The 18658-nt window shown below is 40.7% G+C and overlaps 1 protein-coding gene across 6 annotated transcripts in view; it reads right to left on the reverse strand.

Annotated features, from left to right (window-relative positions):
• The window catches only part of BCKDHB (branched chain keto acid dehydrogenase E1 subunit beta), a 228280-nt gene that overhangs the window by 169169 nt on the left and 40453 nt on the right, over positions 1-18658 (reverse strand). For all 6 annotated transcript variants that reach the window (XR_006890591.1, XR_006890592.1, XM_046675342.1 and 3 more), the window contains exons 4-6: positions 12163-12296; positions 11789-11944; positions 7753-7861 (exon numbers count right to left, since the gene is read on the reverse strand). Coding sequence is in view for 4 of the 6 variants with exons in the window: in XM_046675342.1 (XP_046531298.1) it covers positions 7753-7861; positions 11789-11944; positions 12163-12296 (399 nt within the window). In the remaining 2 variants the exon portion in view is untranslated. The remainder of the gene's footprint in view (positions 1-7752; positions 7862-11788; positions 11945-12162; positions 12297-18658) is intronic.

Below are 18658 nucleotides of genomic sequence, written 5' to 3' on the forward strand. Positions count from 1 at the left end.
TGCTTATCTGAGATTTTTCTTGTTCACTGAGGTGAGCCTGTATTCCAAAGAATTTCCCTCTTAGGACCGCTTTTGCTGCATCCCAAATGAGTTAGTATGGTGTGTTTTCATCTTCATTAGTCTCCAGATAATATCTGATTTCTCCTTTAATTTCTTCAATGACCCACTGGTCACTCCGTAGCACATTGTTTAAGTTCCACATCTTTGTCCCTTTCCCAGCTTTATTCTTGCAATTGATTTCTAGTGTCATAGCATTATGGTTGGAAAAGATCCTTGATATTATTTCAATCCTCTTGAATTTTTTAAGGCTTGCTTTGTTTCCCAACATATGGTCTCTACTTGAGAAAGTTCCATGCACACTTGAGAAGAAGGTGTAACCTGCTGTTTTGGGATGGAGTGTTCTATATATATCTATTAAATCCATCTGGTCTAGTTTTTCATTTAATTCTACAATTTCCTTGTTCACTTACTGTCTGGATGATCTATCCATTGGTGTTAGTGGGGTGTTGATGTCCCCTACATTATCATATTGTTGTTGATATCTCCTTTTATTTTTGTTAGTAGTTGCTTTACGTACTTTGGTTGCTCCTGTGTTGGGTGCATATATATTTATAAGTGTTATGTCTTTTTGGTGGAGTGTCCCTGTCATCATTATAAACTGCCCCTCTTTGTCTCTCTCTGCCTGTTTTGCCTTGAAGTCTATCTTGTCTGATATAAGTATGGCAACACCTGCTTTCTTATGTTCACTATTAGCTTGGTGTATGGTCTTCCATCCCCTTCACTCTGAGTCTGTGTTTGTCTTTGAGGCTGAGGCGTGTTTCCTGGAGGCAGCATATTGTTGGGACTTGTTCTTTAACCCATCCTGCCACTCTAGGTCTTTTTTCAGAGAGTTCAATCCATTTACATTTAGAGTGATTACTGAAATGTGGGGGCCTGATGTTGCCATTTTATCTCTCGTTTTCTGGTTCTCCTGCATTTCCTTTGTTTCTCTTCCCATAAATTTTGGACTACCAATTCAGGTAGGTAGTTTTCTATGTTGGTTTTCTTCTTATTTGTAATTTGTGTCTCTGTTCTAGTTATTTGTTTAGTGGTTACCATGTGGTTTATATAAAACATCTCATAGATGAGATAGTCCATTTTCTGATAGCCTGCTATTTCCTTAGACTAAGCCGGTTCAATCCCTATCCTCTTCCCCTTCTAGGTTGTTATTGTCAGGTCTTTTTTTCTTCTGTTGTGAGTTTCTTCATTTCCTTTTAGTTTTAGTTGTCTCTCCTCCACTATCTGAAGCATTTCTATATTCCTATCCTCCAAACTGCTAATTCTGTCCTCCATATTATCAGCCCTACTGTTCAGGGAGTCCAGATTTTTCTTAATCTCCCCAATTGTGTTTTTCATCTCCAACATTTCTGATTGGTTCTTCTTTATAGTATCAGGTTCTTTTGTGACATAGCTCCTGAACTCATTGAGTTGTCTATCTGTATTCTCTTTTAACTCACTGAGTTTTTTAATGATAGCTATTCTGAATTCTTTGTCACTTAGGTTATAGATTTCTGTGTCTTCGGGATTGTTTTCTGGGTACTTGTCATTTTCCTTCTGTTCTGGAGATGTAATATATTTTTTCATTCTTCTTGGTGGTATAGATTTGTGCCTCCGCATCAGGATAGAGTTGGGTTACTGCTTCCACTTGCTTCCACTGGGGGAAGGGGAGAGCAGCTGTGTAATCTGTGCCAACCAGTATCCCTGTCAGCTATTTCTGACCTAGTCTGGGCCCCTCCTTGAGATCACAGTGGCCCTGTGAGGTCTCCCATCAGCTGTGGGAACAATCGCAAGGGGGCTTCAGGTTGCTGGTGCCTACTCTTGCAAACCCGCCTAGACACACTACCTCCTTAGGGTCTGCAACAGTGTTATGGGCTTTCACAGCAGCCAGGAGCTGATTCATCTAGATTCACAGCTCTGCCACTATCTGATCCCGCAGGATCTCACTTGCCCACGTTGGGCCCCAGCAGGGCTATGGGCATCTAATGCAGCCAGTGGTTAGCTCATCCGGCTGCGCCACTTCTGCTCTTAGGTCACCCAGCCTTTGTGCTTGGTGGGCGGGGCCTCTCCACTAAGGCCAAGTAGAGGCTTTCCCTGCAGCTGGTGTGGGACCATGGATTTTCCCACTGGATCAAGGAGCAGTCACACTGGGGCTCCAGATTGTCACTGCCTACTCACACGGTCCTGCTGGGTCTCACTTGCCCCTTCAGGGGTGCAGCAGAGCTGTGGGTGTTTAATGCAGCTGGTGGGTAGCTCTCCCTGCCGAGCCACAACTGCCCAAGGTCTCCTAGCCTTTGTGCTTGGTGGGTGGGGCCTCTCCACTAGGGCTAATCAGAGACTTTCCCCGCAGCCACTGTAGGGCCGTGGATTTTCCCACTGGACCAAGGAGCAATCTCAGGGAGCTTAGGGCTGTGGTCACCTGTTTCCACAGTCACGCCGCCATTGCGCACGCCCACCCTCAAGGCCATGGTGGTGCTATGAGCATGTCAGCCGGGAGAGAATCGCTCGCAGGTACTGGGCTGTCTGGGTGCCAGAGAGCTCTCACCTATCTCCACCTCCTCCCCAGGGGCAGTCCACCCACCTTCCGATGTATAGCAGCGCGGGTCTCTCAGGTGTCCTGAGGTATCAGTATCTTCCATTGATCAATGAATGTCCAATTAGTTGTAGCTCAAAGAGGGAGAGACAAGGAAACCTGCTCACTCCACCATGTTGCTGACATCACCAAGTGTCTCCTTTTTTAAAATATAAATTTTTTTGTATTGTCTATACAATAGTTCTAACATTCGAAGTCTTCATGGGTCTGCATCTGCCTTTTCTCATTGCTGCTCAAAGGGACGTGGTCTTTCCTTTGGGACTTTATCTGTGGGACTATTCTGAGGCCCGGCTTGAAGTGACTCCACAGAGGATTCTGTCGCCTTTTGACAGCTCTCTTGGGGCACCACCAACCTGGAACCACTTTAAACTATCTGCTTAAGAGTTTTCAGACCACAATACTAGCAGCCATTTAAACTGTAATCTTGTGCCAGGACAATCTTGTGACAAAAATTCTCAGATTTTTTCTTTTCTCTCCACCAGCATAGAGTCAAGACAGGAAATCTTCCTTCCTGCCATTCTGCACTTCCTGCTCTCGATGTGGTCCATGGAGTCCCAGCTTTAAGCAAGGGCTCCTGGTAGATTCCCTACCTAACATAAGCCCTGGACTTCATCTCCTGTTGCCAACATTCCATGGACTCATCAAAGCAGAAGCTCAATGTCTCCAGGTCCTGGCAAATACCTTCAGGAGACTTAGGCATCACTTACATTTCAGGGTTCTAAGCTTCTCTTATCTCAGGTCTCTGCAGAGTCTTAACTTTCATGACAGCTCAGTGTACATGAAAACACACATACACACACACACACACACACTCACACTCCATTTATTTCAGGGTATATACCACTCCTCCATTACTACCAGACAAGAAAATCTTATTCTACATTTATTCTTTCCCCTCCTTAAATTCATTTAGACACCAAGTATTTCATACAATCTAAGAAATTTCTAATCCATCCCAGTTGCTAATCAAGCCTCATCATTTCTTAGACATGCTGTTCAAACAGCCTCCTAGGCCAGTCTCCTAACAACCAATCTTTTCCTCCCACTAAGGTTTGGAGGTGGTGAGAGACAGACATAAGTCCTAGACTGTCCTTTGGGTTTCAATCCATCCTAGCAGGTTCTGGTTTGTCCTTGCTCTCCCTACTTTCACATCTATCTTCCCTTCCTCACAGTCTGCCCAGTGGACTTCAGGATAAGCACCAAGTACAGAAGCAACGTTTTATAAACTGTTCAGCTTCTACAATTGCATATATTATAGGGAAAATGTCTATAATATACTCTTTATCATATCTTCTAGTGTTTCGATTCTCTTATCAAACCCTAACTGATACAGTATACAGAGACCTGTCTCATTCCTTTAAAGAGCTGCAGTGTGATCCATCAGATGGATGTAGTTTAGTTTATCCAACCAACCCCACATCCCCTGCTGATGGACAAATGGGTTGTTTCCAGTCCTTGTTCTCATAAATTGCACTGCAATGAACAGTAACATTTCTTTCAGACTTTTATCAGTATACCTCTGAGATGGAGTCCCTGAAGTAGACTATGAGTCAAACAATATTATTCCTAACAGTTCTATTCCCTCCTTAAAATGTGTAACTTCTTTTGGAAACCATGTAAGCAACCGTGGCAGAGATTAGTAGCTGCCAATATCTACCTGCCATCACTGTGTAACAATAAAATTTTTGGTTGGGCACTAAGCTAAAGACTACTTTTTTCGGCCTCCCTTGTGGCTAGCTGTGGCCCTGTGATTCAGTTCTGACCAATGGGATAGGGGCAGATTTAATATGCGCAGCTTCCAAGTCATTCCCTAAAGAGAAAGAGAATTCCTTTCCCTTTCCTCTTTCCCCCTTCCTGGTGGCTGAAATGTATATGTGATGTTGGGAGCAGAGCAGCCGTCTGGATCCAGGAGCTGAAAGTCACAGGTGGAAGACAGCAGAGAAACCAGACAGAGGGTCCTGGCGCCCTGATGACTGAGGAGCCACCACACAGCCCTGGATGCCAACCTGGATATTTATGCGAGAGAAGGATGAATTTCCATCTTACTTGAGGTCTTAATGTGGGTTTTATTGTTAGCCAAATATATCTAACTTTTTGAAATTGTCTAATGCATTAATATATCTAAGAATTTAAGATATCATTCCATAAATAAAATATAAGGGCTTAAATATATAGATTTTATTAACATTGCCTTAGACTACTCAAAAGTTACTCCTTTTATATCCTTAAACTTGAACATGTCCAATTTAGTTAAGATTATTGGATAATTAACCTAAATGAGCTATTATGTAATGAACACAACTCCCAATTAACTCCCATTTTTACAAAGAATTATCAGTCTAGTATTTATAATATAATATACATATATTTATTATTCTCTGAACCTTGCCAATATGAACTGTTTGAAAAAACTTTAAATACAAAGCTTTGTATCTTTAGCCCACCGTTTTAACTATTCCTAAATGTATGCTGGAAATTCAAGAAGAACGAATGTAGGAAAAAAGTCAATTAAATTAGTACTTATGGATACTACAAGGCTTCTTTTATCATCTCTTAGAAACTATCAGGCTACTCTGGTCTTTGAAATGAATTGAAAGCACCTTCTTTTATCTACTGGATTCTATCAATACAGAACTGTCTTCCACAAGGCACCTCAGACTAATGAATCGAAATGCTCCATTCCTTTTATTATTCCAATCCACTGGCAGTGTGGAGTTTACTCCAGCAGTGGGAAGCAGATCTGAGAGATTAACAGAGCTGGAGAACAGTGGGCTGCAAGCAGGCAGCAAGTGAAGAATCAGTGTCAGAACCTTCAGAGCCCCCACCCATATCTCCCCAAAAAGAGTAGAAATCAAAATATGGTCAGCTGCAAGATACTGATTTGAACCAGAGGCCAAGTCTAAGAAAACCATGGGTTTAAAGCATCTTGAATTCTATACAAGAACCAAGAATTATATAAGATAAACGGAGATAGGCAACATCAGTTACTGCTTCATAATCGACACTAAGCACTGGTTCCCAAAATTTAGTATGAGTCCGAATCACCTGAAGAGCTTCTAAGACAGACAGCCGGCCCCGCTCCCACAGGTCCTAAGTCAGTAGGCCATGAGTTGTGGCCTGACAACTGCATTTCTAATAAGCTCCCAGGACAGCAGGCTGGTGCCCAGGGATGAACTCTGATGACCACCCAGAGAACACTCACGTGTAGATTCAGGTGGTTCTCCCAGCCTACCTTCGTCTGCAAACATGCTCTCTAGCTATGAAAGAACTAGTGCTTTTCTGGTCTTTACTGAAGCATTAGGAGTGAAGAACAGATTGAGAGTCAGAGTCCTCAAAATGGCACATAATCAGTCATGGGGAGACTTCTGAAACCCTTTTGAGCCCCGTCCTCATCCGGGTCTTCCACGATCTCTCCCAGGGCTGAGCCTACAACAGTTTCTCAAGCTCATTCTCTCAGCTGGACTCCTACAACAGGAAACAGTTCCTTACCAACCCTGATTTCAAAATTTGCAGCAAAGTGAATATTACTTTTCCAAATGTTTCTTATTCAGTCTCCATTTATTAAATATTGAAAAAAAATCTGCATTAATTGTTTAGGTTTAACAGCTGGTTGGCCTTACAAATATAATACCCACAGGATATCCAAAGTAATTAGAAATCAAACAGCTCCTCAGTATATCCCATCGATGTTTTCCTATTCTCCTCAAGATTTTAAGTTCTTATAATATCTTTATCCCATAACGGGCTATAGATTACAATAGAGTGCCTAAAATATTTAGAGGTTCAATTTAAAATTTTTAACTTAAGAGCAATTGGAATTCTGAGAAGTTTGCAATGGAGATGTAACATGGCACAGCCACTTTGAAAAACTCTTTAGTAGATTCCTATAAAGTGAAATGTACATCTGCCCTGTGACACAGCAATTCCATCCCTGGATGTTTATTACCCAAAAGAAATGAAACAGTATGTTCAAAAAACACTTGTACAGGAATGTCCCAAGCAGCCTTGTACAAAATAGGCAAAAACTGAAAACAATGATGGACATTTGTTCATCAACATGGGAATGGACAAACTGTGATATATTCATACAATGGAAATGCTACTCAGCAATGAAAACGGAATAAGCTCCTGATATGAGCAACAACACAAATGAATTTCAAACACATCAGGTTGAGTAAAAGAAGGCAAATGCAAAAGAATATATACTGTGTGATTCATTTAGATGAAGGCCAAAACTACGTGCAACTAATCTATGGTGACAGCAAGCCAAGTGGTTAATTTAGGGTGGAAAGAATGCTTCGGCAGGAAAGAGGTGAAAGGAGCTTCTGGAGTGATGAAAATGTTCTATGTCCCCTTGTGCTGAGTGGTTACATGGATGTATAGGACTGTCAAAAAAATCTGTCAAACTGAACACTTAATATCTAACCATCTTATAGTACGTAAATCACATCAGAATAAAACAAAATGTGTTTTTAAGCTTAACTATTCAAGGAAAAGAATGATTTGCCAAAGCAATGTTTCTTGAATTCAAAATAAAATATACTTTAAACAACAAGTTTGATATTAAAAATTTCCAGTATAGCTGATAAATAAGTAGTCACAGACAAGTGGTTAAAAAACTCATCATTTTGAGCTAAAAGGAGGGGAACTAAACATCTCAGTTTGCCCTAGACAGTCATCCCAGTACAGACCTGATGTCACAGCATTAATAGTGGCCCCCCCTTCACTATCAAAAGTATCCTAATTTAGATGAAGGCCAATAAGGACACTTTAGCTAAAAGGGCATTTGATATTATTTAGTACAAAGAGCTCATTCACTTTTTCATTCAACCCGCATTTAATAAACATACACTATGTAGCTAAACATAGTCCCTATGCCCTTGTTACCACTTCCCTTTGCTTCTTTGTTTCCACAATCAAAATATAAAATGGCTACATGGATTTTCCCTAAAGTTAGCATGAAATACACAGTTGAAGACAAACTAAATATAGAAGAAATAAGAATTTTTTTTCTACAAGGGAAATATAAATTAAGCTTATAAAAACAAGTTCATAATTTTTCGAGCTGTGCAAAACAAAACGTATAAAGATATTCACAAATATAAAATAAAGAAAACCTTTACCTGCTGCCCGGTAAAGTATCTTAGGTTCAAAAAATATACAAGGATTTTTATCCTCTATGCACGACAAAAGAAGTCCCTTGGCCTGGAAAGGGCTTCTGGGTACAACCACCTGCAAAACAGATTTTTAAACACAATTTCAGTGAAAAGGTATCCCAGTAAACTCACTCATAAGGGTTGATATTTAAATAACCAATTGTTACTAACTGACTATACAAATCTTGTATTTTTAGCCTAATTAGCATTTATTATAAAAGTTACATATTATCCCAAAAATTTCCATTTGTTCAACAAATATGTATCAGATGTCCACCACGTACTCCTATTTTCAAAGGGCGTGCAACTCTCTTCTCCAATTTTAACATATCAAAATCTCCTCCTTTCCCATGAAAGATATAGTCTTCACTTCCTAAGTGGATAAATAATCCACTGAACTTTACGACCCAGGCACTGTAACGTCCAGTTATTTCGAAGCTCAGAGAAGTGTGGTTACGGCACACTTGCCTTGAGGAAAGGGCTCCAAGCCCCCCTTGAGAATGAGGCCGCTGATGAGGAAGATGCTGACAATCAGAGCAGGGAGCACATGTGTTCACGGGGTCAAGAGCTCCCTGGATTAATTCATCTACTGTTCACAGCAGGAAGCTATTGTTATTTTCCCCAATTTAGAAATAGAGACTAAGGCTTCAAGAGGGAGTAAGGAACTTGCCCAAGGTCACATCACTTCTGAGACCAGGGATTCTCACTCGGGCTGACTCTTAGCTTCTACATTTTGCCTCAAATCACACACTTGTGTCTAGTTTTTAATGATTGTTAAATCATTGCATAAAGACAAGTGTTACACAGGAAGAGTCATCATAAAAATAAATCTGAATTTATCACAAAGACTCAAATAAGATTCCTTGAAGCAAATTACATCTGGCTTTCAAAGTCACTTTTATACCATTTTATTGAAGGATTTTTATTTACAAAATAAAACAGCACAAATCTCACTATTTTATTCTCTATAAATAGACTGCTAAACACACTGCTTACCATAACACACAATGTCTTTATCTTATGATCCTATTTTAGTTTCTCTTCATCTGCTTTCTTCATGTGTTTATTTTTAGACTTTTGTACTATATGTATTTTCTCATTTGGGATGAAACAAGAGAAAGAAAGAGGAGGAGGGGAGAGAAGGTAGGGGACTGAGAGAAATGATCTGCTCTTAAAAACACGGGGTAACATCATAAACATTAAATAAGAATCGACGTTCAGCTCAAGTACAAAAATAACTGTTGCTGCAAACGAGGGTTCTGTCTCGACCCCCACTTCTAGCGTACATGGAAAAACTACGCAACCCCTACTCAACTAAGTCATGACTTTGATCTAGTAGAAAAAATAAGACGTAGACACACATTCACAAACAATTCATGTTATCAAAAACAGCCAGCCCTGGGTGGATACAGAGATGGTTCAACATCTGCAAATCAATCAACATGATACACCACATCAACAAATTAAGGAATAAAAACCACATGGTCATCTCAATAGACGCAGAGAAAGTAATTGACAAGATCCAATAGCCATTTATGATAAAAACTCTGAACAAAGTGGGGATAGAAGGGAACTACCTCAACATAATAAAGGCCATATATGACAAACCCATAGCCAACATCATATTCAATGGGCAAAAACTGAAGACCATCCCCTGAGAACAGGAACAAGACAAGGATGCCCACTATCACCACTCTTATTCAACATAGGGCTGGAGGTTTTGGCCAGAGCAATTTGGCAAGAGAAAGGAATAAAAGGAATCCAAATAGGGAGTGAAGAAGTAAAACTCTCGCTGTTTACAGATGACATGATCTTATATATAGAAAACCCTAAAGAATCCATTGGAAAACTATTAGAAATAATTAACAACTACAGTAAAGTTGCAGGGTACAAAATCAACTTACAGAAATCAGTTGCATTTCTATACATTAATTTTGAACTTACTGAAAGAGAACATAAGACTACAATTCCATTTACATTCGCAACAAAAAGAATAAAGTACCTAGGAATAAATTTAACCAAGAAGGTGAAGGACTTATACAATGAAAACTATAACACATCACTGAAAGAAATTGATAATGACATAAAGAGATGGAAAGAGATTCCATGCACGTGGATTGGAAGAATAAACATAGTTAAAATGTCCATACTACGTAAAACAATCTACAGATTCAACGCAATCCCTATCAGAATCCCAATGACATTCTTCAGGGAAACAGAGCAAAGAACACTAAAATTCATATGGGGCAACAAAAGACCCCGAATTGCTAAAGCAATCCTGAGAAAAAGAACAAAGCTGGAGGCATCACAATTCCTCACTTCAAGATGTACTACAAAGCCACAGTGATCAAAATGGCATGGTACTGGTACAAAAACAGGCACACAGATCAATGGAACAGAACTGAAAGCCCAGGAATAAAACCACACATCTACGGACAGCTAATCTTTGACAAAGGTACCAAGAACATACAAAGGAGAAAAGACAGTCTCTTCAATAAATGGTGTTGGGAAATATGGACAACCACTGCCAAAAGAATGAAAATAGACCATTATCTCATGCCATACACAAAAATAAACTCAAAATGGATCAAAGACTTGAAGGTAAGTCCTGAAACCATAAAACTCCTGGAAGATAATAGAGGTAATACACTCTTTGACATCGAACTAAAAAGGATCTTTTCGAATACCATGTCTTCTCAGACAAAGGAAACAAAAGAAAAAATAAACAAGTGGGGCTTCATCAGACTAAAGAGCTTCTGCAATGCAAAAGAAACCAGGATCAAAACAAAGAGACAACCCATCAAGTGGGAGAAAATATTTGCAAATCATATATCTGACAAGGGGTTAATCTCCATGATATATAAGGAACTCACACAACTGAACAACGGAAAAACAAACAGCCTGATCAAAAAATGGGCAGAGGATATGAACAGACATTTTTCCAAGGAAGATACACAAACGGCCAAAAACACATGAAAAGACGTTCAACATCACTAATCACCAGGGAAATGCAAATCAAAACTACACTAAGATTCCACAATATGCCTGTTAAAATGGCTATAATCACTAAGACTAAAAATAACAAATGTTGGAGAGGGTGTGGAGAAAAGGGAACCCTCATACACTGTTGGTGGGAATGCAAACTGGTGCAGCCACTATGGAACAGTATGGAGATTCCTCAAAAAACTAAAAATAGAAATACCATATGACCCAGCTATCCCACTACTGGATATCTACCCAAACAACTTGAAATCAACAATCCAAAGTAACATATGTATCCCTATGTTCACTGCAGCACTATTCACAATAGCCAAGGCATGGAAACAATCCAAGTGCCTAGCAACTGATGATTGGATAAAGAAGATGTGGTATATATACACACACAGTGCAATTCTACTCAGACATACAAAGAGACAAAATCATCCCATTTGCAACAACATGGATGGACCTGGAGGGAATTATGCTAAGTGAAATAAGCCAGACTGAGAAAGACACACACCAGATGATTTCACTCATATGTGGAATATGAACAAACATATGGACAAAGAAAACAGTTCAGTGGTTACCAGGGGAAGGGGAAGAGGGGGTGGGCACTGGGGGAAGGGAAGTACTTATGTGGTGACAGACAAGAAATATGCACAACTGAAATTTCACAATGATGTAACATACTATGAACTCAATAAAAAAATTAGAAATCAGCCCTGGGTGGACTTACTATGAGTTTCTATAATGATTCCCTGGAAAGCTCTCAGTCTTACTCTTTGAAGTCTATGAAATTAATGTCAGAGTTAAGCCAGTTCTGCTTCAAGGAGAATAGCCCATAAGCCTGGGCATTGGATAGTTGATCTAAAAGAAATACTAAGCTCTTTTTTTAAAAACAATTAAGTTCACATAAATTCCAAAAATCCTGTTTGCTTGCTTCTAGATAAGCATATTGGTTAACAGAATGAACCAAAATAGAAACATCAAATCGAGATCAAATAAAGTACATAAATGAGGATACCTTGATTCCTGGGCAGTGTGCAAAAAAAGCTTCCGGACTCTGAGAATGGTAGACAGCCCCATGGCCGACACAGCCCCAAGGGGCCCGGATGGTGAGGCTTCCACAATTAAAAAGATCCCCAGAGCGATAGCGATACTTGGCGGCTTCGTTAACAATCTGAGGGGGGAAAGAGAAGGGACATGTCACAATGAGGCCTTTACTCCCAGCCATTTTCTTAAACCATTTTATTAGATCTTTAAATATAAGCCCCTAACTAAATGAGTCCTAATGCACCGGCTCAAAGGTAACAAAAGTTCCTAAGAAGGGGGTGGGAGAGTGGAGCTAAGACTTCAACATTTCTGACGTTCAATTATACTACAATGCAATCCTCTCACCTGATCAAAAGCAGGGAAAATATAATCTGCAAACTGAATTTCTGCAATGGCAGTGGCACCAGTGACTGCAATTCCAATTCCAAACCCAACAATTCCTTGTTCACACAATGGAGTGTTAAAAACTCTATCTTTTCCTAAAAAAAGAAAACAAAGTCAGCTTACCATGACAAATGAGAGTAACGTAATGCAAAATACAACTGAAAATGCAATGAGTTAATAATGGCGAGATGGAGCAAAAAAGAAGCACGGAACACGTGAAGGAAATGGAAACCAACCTGTATGATGGCCGGCTTAGCGGAGAACATGTAACTATATTAACTGTAAGTAATCTAAATGTTCCAATTAAAAGAAAGATTGCCACACTGGGATAAAAAAAGCAAAATTCAACTACTTAAAACACTCAAACAATGAACATAACAGAAAATTTATAAGTAAAAAGGAAGAAAAACTATACAATGAAAAACTTAAGCAGGGAAAGTTGATGTCACTACATTAATGGCAGACAAAGCAGATTTTCAGGGCAAAGGCATGACCAGAGATAAGAGGGAAACTCCATACTGTTAAAGGGTTAAATTCACAAGAAGGAGATCACTCTAAATTTATACTCATGCAATAACACAAGCTCCAAATAAACTGGAGAAATTAACAGAATTAAAAAGAGAAACGGATAAATTCCCAAAATAGTGGGGGGACTTCAAAGTACCAATCTCAGTAACTGACAGAAAAAGCAAACCAAAATCAAAAGGTAAAAACTGTAGAAGATTTGAATGGGATCAACAAACATGACCTCACGGACACTCACAGGGCACCACACCCAACAGCCAGGAACACAAATGTTCTCCAAGGAAACAGAGAACACTGACATTCACTGGCCATAGACTGGGCTATAAATCCAATCTCAACAAACTTCATAGATTAAAATCATACAGAGTCTACTTTCTGACCATGGTAGAATTACACTAGAAGTCAATCACAAAAAGATAATTAGAAAATCCTTATGTTAGAAAAATAGATATGTCTAAGTAACCCATGGCTAAGAAGAAATGATTGAAATTAGGAAGTATTTTGAAATGAATGATAATGAAAAAACTATGTATCACAACTTATGGAGGTTACCATTTCGGCAATGGCAGAGTAGCTTTTTTCAGACTAACCCTCCCACATCTAATGATTATAAACTCTGGACAAAATGAAACAACTACTTAAAGGCACTGGAGAGCCGAAAAGCAGGCCTGAATTGAAGAGAACTCAACCCTTGAAAGGAAGGAAGCACAATAGACAAGCATGACGCTTATGAGGCTTGTCTGCTGAGGGGACTTCCCAGTCTCTGTGACATGGGACAGCTAGAATTCAGACAGACAGACTCAGTCTTATTGGCTTGAGGTGTCAGAATGGAGTCTGGGGCTACCAGTGGCTAGAAATTGATGGACTAAGTCCCTAAGAGAAGGATATTACATGGGAGCACCCCAAAATCTGTGCATCAACTCTGCTCAAATCCTCAGCAGAGCCCTTGCCTGCAGGAGCCTGCAGGAGCCCAGCAGATAACACAGCTGGAAGCTCAAAGAGCTGAGCAGAGACCGCAGCTCTACCCACCAAAGAGGAGATAGAATCTGGAGTTTGAGATTCTTCAAATCAAAGGGGCTCAATAAACAACTTAGGCTTTCCATTGAAACCAGAAGGCATAACGTCATGAGTGTACAACTCAGTTCTCACTGAAATTTCACCACCTCTCAGCCAATATCAGCATTTGGTGAGAAAATACTAATTTCAGGCAGCTGGATGGACACAAACAATGGCTACAGTCTGGTCAAGTGACCAAAAGTTTGGGGACAGATCTGGGATTGCCATTTCAGTTCCATAATACAGGGATACCAGTTCTTGGTGCAGAGAATTCACTCTCAGCTCAGTCATTCTTTTGAATGTGAATCACAAATAGGGCAAGTGCTGGGAGACGCCAACTAGACACAGCCTGTCGCCTGCACTCTAAAAGCAGCTGCAAACATTTAAAGCATGATTCCTACTCATCATGATCTACGACTACCTTCTGAAATTGTGACCTCTATCCCTCATCAGTTCACTTTTTGACTTCAAGTAACTTGATGATTTCTGGAAGTCTATGATTCCATTGAACTAAGAACAATTCATCGATAGAAAGTGAGCGCAGGCTCCAGCCGCCACCTGTGGAGTTCACACCCCTGGAACACCTCACGCACCTCAACCAGATGGGATAAGCAGGGCCCGTATTCCTTGCCATTTCAAGTTCCCTGGATTCAGATATTTCAGTAAATCTAAACCTTTTTTGCTCCTAGAAGGCAAAAATTTGAGTTTCTCAGAACTCTTACTCCAAAACATGCTTGGTTTGAGGAAATAGCTTCACAACTCTCTCCAACAAGTTTCTATGACCTAACAGAAACTGCTTCACCAGGAAATACTGTTAAAATCTGTTTCCATTTTCTCCCCAACAGGTAATGATGGAAGGTAGGCACACAGCTTAAATGCACAATACTGACGACTCCCTTGCCTGACGTGGAGTCCACACGCACAGGATCCCATGGGTAAATTAACACGACAGTGACTGCAGCACGAGCCAAGACAGACCTAGGTTAAGTGCCATCTCCACAAGTTGCCAAACTCCCCAAGGGTCAATTTCTTGTCTATAACAGAAGAATCATGATACTGAAAAGACAAATAATTCAGACACTTATTCAACCAACGTTTACAAATAAAGTACCTCATATTGTATAGACACTCCTCTAGAGGCAGAGGACACCGCACACAAAACAGAGAAAAACTTCTATCCTCACGGAACCTACATTCTAGTCAGGGAAAACAGACAATAAAAGCAAAATAAATAAGTAAAATATATAGTGTGTTAGATGATGACAAGTGCTATGGAGAACAGTAAAGCAGAGAGTAGGTGACTAGGGAGAGGAAGTGAGACTGTGATTTTAAATAGGAAGATGGGAAAGCCCCACTAAGAGGTGACATTTAAGGGAAGAGCTGAAGGAAGTGAGGAAGTGTACCATGCATATACACAAGGGAATAATGTTCTGGGCAGAGGGATCAGCAAGGGATCCACATCAGAGGAAAGGCAAGAAGTCCAGAATGCCTGGTCTGAAGTAAGAGAAACAGTGATAGGAGATAAAGCTGAAGAGTTAAGACGATGGGACGGGGAGGTGGCACAGATCAGACAAGGCCTTGTAGGTCATTGTAAGTACCCTTTTACTGTGAAAATGACTGAGTCACTAAGTTGGTGAGTGAGACAGGAAGCCGTTGAGCAAAGTCATGCCGTTCTCTGCATTGCATTTCGACAGGATCCATCTAGCTGGTATTTGGTGGATAGCCTATAAATAGGCATGGGTGGACACAGCAAGACTGATTACAGGATCCTGCAATAACCCCAGTAAGAGATGATGACATATAATAGCGGAAAAGGTGTAAGACTCTTAATATAGTCTAAAGATAGAGTCAAAAGGATATGCTGATAAAACGGATGTGGAGTATGAGTCAGAGAAATGCAAAGGATGATGCAGAGGTTTTTGGCCCAAACAACCTGAAGGAGAGAGTTGCCATTAACCAAGAAAGGGCAACTAGGAAGAAGCATGATGGGATGAGATAAGAGGAGTTCAGTTTTGGAGATGTTAAGTTTGAGATGCCTTCAGACATGAAGGTAAAGCTATTAGTTACTATTAATACGACAGACAAGTTGAAAATCTTCAACATAAAGATGGCATTAAAAAACACGGGATTGGGGCTAGCCCAGTGGCACAGTGGTTAGGTTCACATGCTCCACTTCAGCGGTCCAGGGTTCGAGGGTTTAGATCTTGGGTGTGGACCTGCACACCGCTCATCAAGCCAAGCTGCAGCGGCGACTCACATACAAAATAGAGGAAGACTGGCACAGATGTTAGCCCAGGGACAATCTTCCTCACCAAAAAAAAAAGACAAAAATACCAAAGAAAAATATGGGACTAGATGAAATTATCAAGTAAATTTAAATGGGTACATAGAGAAGAGAGCCAATGTTAAAAAGATAAAAGGTGAGGGGCCAGCCCTGTGGCCTAGTGGTTAAGTTTGGCACACTACACCTTGGCAGGCCAGGTTCAGTTCCCAGGCATGGACCTACAGCACTCATCAAGCCATTCTGTGGTAGTGTCCCACATACAAAATAGAGGAAGACAGGCACAGATGTTAGTTCAGGGAGAATCTTCCTCAGCAAAAAAAAAAAAAGTGAGAAACAATCAGCAAAGTTGAGAAGAAAAGAAAGCCAGAGTTTGGAAAAAACTAGGAGAATGTGCTGGCCAAAAGGCCAAGTCAAGAAAGGGCTTCTGGGGCCAGCCCAGTGGTGCGCCCATTAAGTGCGCACGTTCCAATTCAGTGGCCCGGGGTTCACTGGTTCAGATCCTGGCTGTGGACATGGCACCACTTGGCAAGCCATACTGTGGCAGGAATCCCACATAGAAAGTAGAGGAAGATGGGCATGGATGTTAGCTCAAGGTCAGTCTTCCTCAGCAAAAAAAGAGGAGGATTGGCAGCAGATGTTAGCTCAGGGCTAATCTTCCTCAAAAAAAGAAAGCACTTCTAAGAGAAGAGATTGATCAACTTGTGCCAACTGAAAGCAAAATGAGGACTGAGAGTTTTCTAACTCTCATGGTTATCACGACATAAGAGAATCTGTAAAGTAAGAGGAAGGCGAAAACAAAAGCCTAATTCAAGAGGGAATGGGAGAAGAGAAATTGGAGACAATGAGTAATAACAATTATTTGAAGAAATTTTGCTGTAAACGAAAGAAGAGAAAAGAAGCAACAACTAGCTGAAGAGGAATATGGGATCAATAAAGGGATTTTTCAAGATAGAAGAAATAACAGTCTATTTGTAGGCTGATAGGAATGCTCAATAGAGAAGGGGAAAATGATGATTTTGAAAAAAGTTAATGAAATGGAGAGGGAAGAACAACTGGAACCATGTCTGTGAGAAGGCGACAGAGGAGGACGGGCTCTAGTATGGGAAGTTTGACAGGAACCTGACATTCATTCAGAGCACAGGAGGAGCGTTCATGGGCATTGAAGCTGGTACATGGACACAGGTGGTGACGGGAGCCTGTCAAAGTTCTCTCCTAGTTGTATCTATCTTACCAGGAAAATATGAAACCAGATTATTAGCTAAGAGTAAGGATGGGGAAGGCACTGTTGAGGAGAGAAAAGAGAGTATGAAATAGTCATCCAGGAAAATGGAAGAGCGAGTGGAGCAGGAGCACACAGCGGGACGGGAGGCAGCGTGAGGGGGCCCTGGAGACTCCTAGCCCTGAGCTTACAGTGAGATCACGGGGCAAGATGTCATGTTTTGCTCCGGCAACATTCAGCTCAGGTTTTAAGATTTAGACAGAGATGGATTTTACCAAGCAAATAAAGACACAGAATTTAAACTGGGTATAAAAGGAAGAAAGGTCATGAGGGGAGTGAGGGACAGTGACAGGGCGGTGGAGTCCACAGATTTTAAGAATCAATAAAGTCCAAGGATTGCTGGAGTGGAAGCATTAGAAGCAGGGAGCTGGAGGGGCTCAAGGTGGAGGTCAGAGTTGGGGATGCTTTAAACTGAGATCATGGAGGCTCTGCAGTTACTGATAATGACCAGGCCTGGGATGTGACTGTAAGAGTGAGAAGCTGAGGTAGCCTGGAGGACAAGATCACTAGAGAAAAGAAGGATAAGAAACTGAGAAGCCAGAGTATCGAGAGGACCATCCATGTGGGTAGAGACAGAAGTACCGGAGAGAAGGACAGTGGGCCAGGCCAGGAACAAATAGGATTGACCTGGTGTCCACAGATGACAAGGAAGGACAGTGTTAGTGCTTAGCATTCAATACTTTATTGATTTATTGAAAGTACTCAATAAATGTTTATTTTGAAAGGACAAATTAGATAATGAAAGCTAGGTTTCTTTGGATTTACAAATCAACTTTGTAAATCCTTCCTCACTTTCTCAGATGACCGAACTTGATATTTGGAACCAAATTTCTCAAATTGAGTACATTCAAGTAGTATTCTGTGATCATATAATAATCTCACACAGACCACACCCTTTAGGTCAGGTGGCACATAAAACGGATATCCCTGAAACACGTGACAACTTAAAATATTCATGCAAATGACAAGTGAAATCTAAGATCAGTTGCAGTTCATATCTTTCACACGCAGCTGAAGCCCATAATGACAGGGTAAGTTTCTGAGGCTCGAAGAAAGTTGCAAGAAGGGGCCTGTCTGTGTCAAAGTGCTGAGAATCACGCTGGACACTCACGGAGGGCTGGCGCTCGGATTTCACGTGAAGGGAAAACTATGCCCAATCCGAAACAGGCCCTCAGCACCCCACAGCTCTGCCTGGGTCAGAAGAAGTAAACGCTATCTGAATTACTTCTTTCTAAACTTAGATAACTGAGTAAAGTTAAATTAACATTTCAGATAAACTTGCTTTTGATAATGTAGATGACTAGAATAAAATA

Source organism: Equus quagga, chromosome 11 (genome assembly GCF_021613505.1).
Source record: "Equus quagga isolate Etosha38 chromosome 11, UCLA_HA_Equagga_1.0, whole genome shotgun sequence".
Lineage (NCBI taxonomy): Eukaryota > Metazoa > Chordata > Mammalia > Perissodactyla > Equidae > Equus > Equus quagga.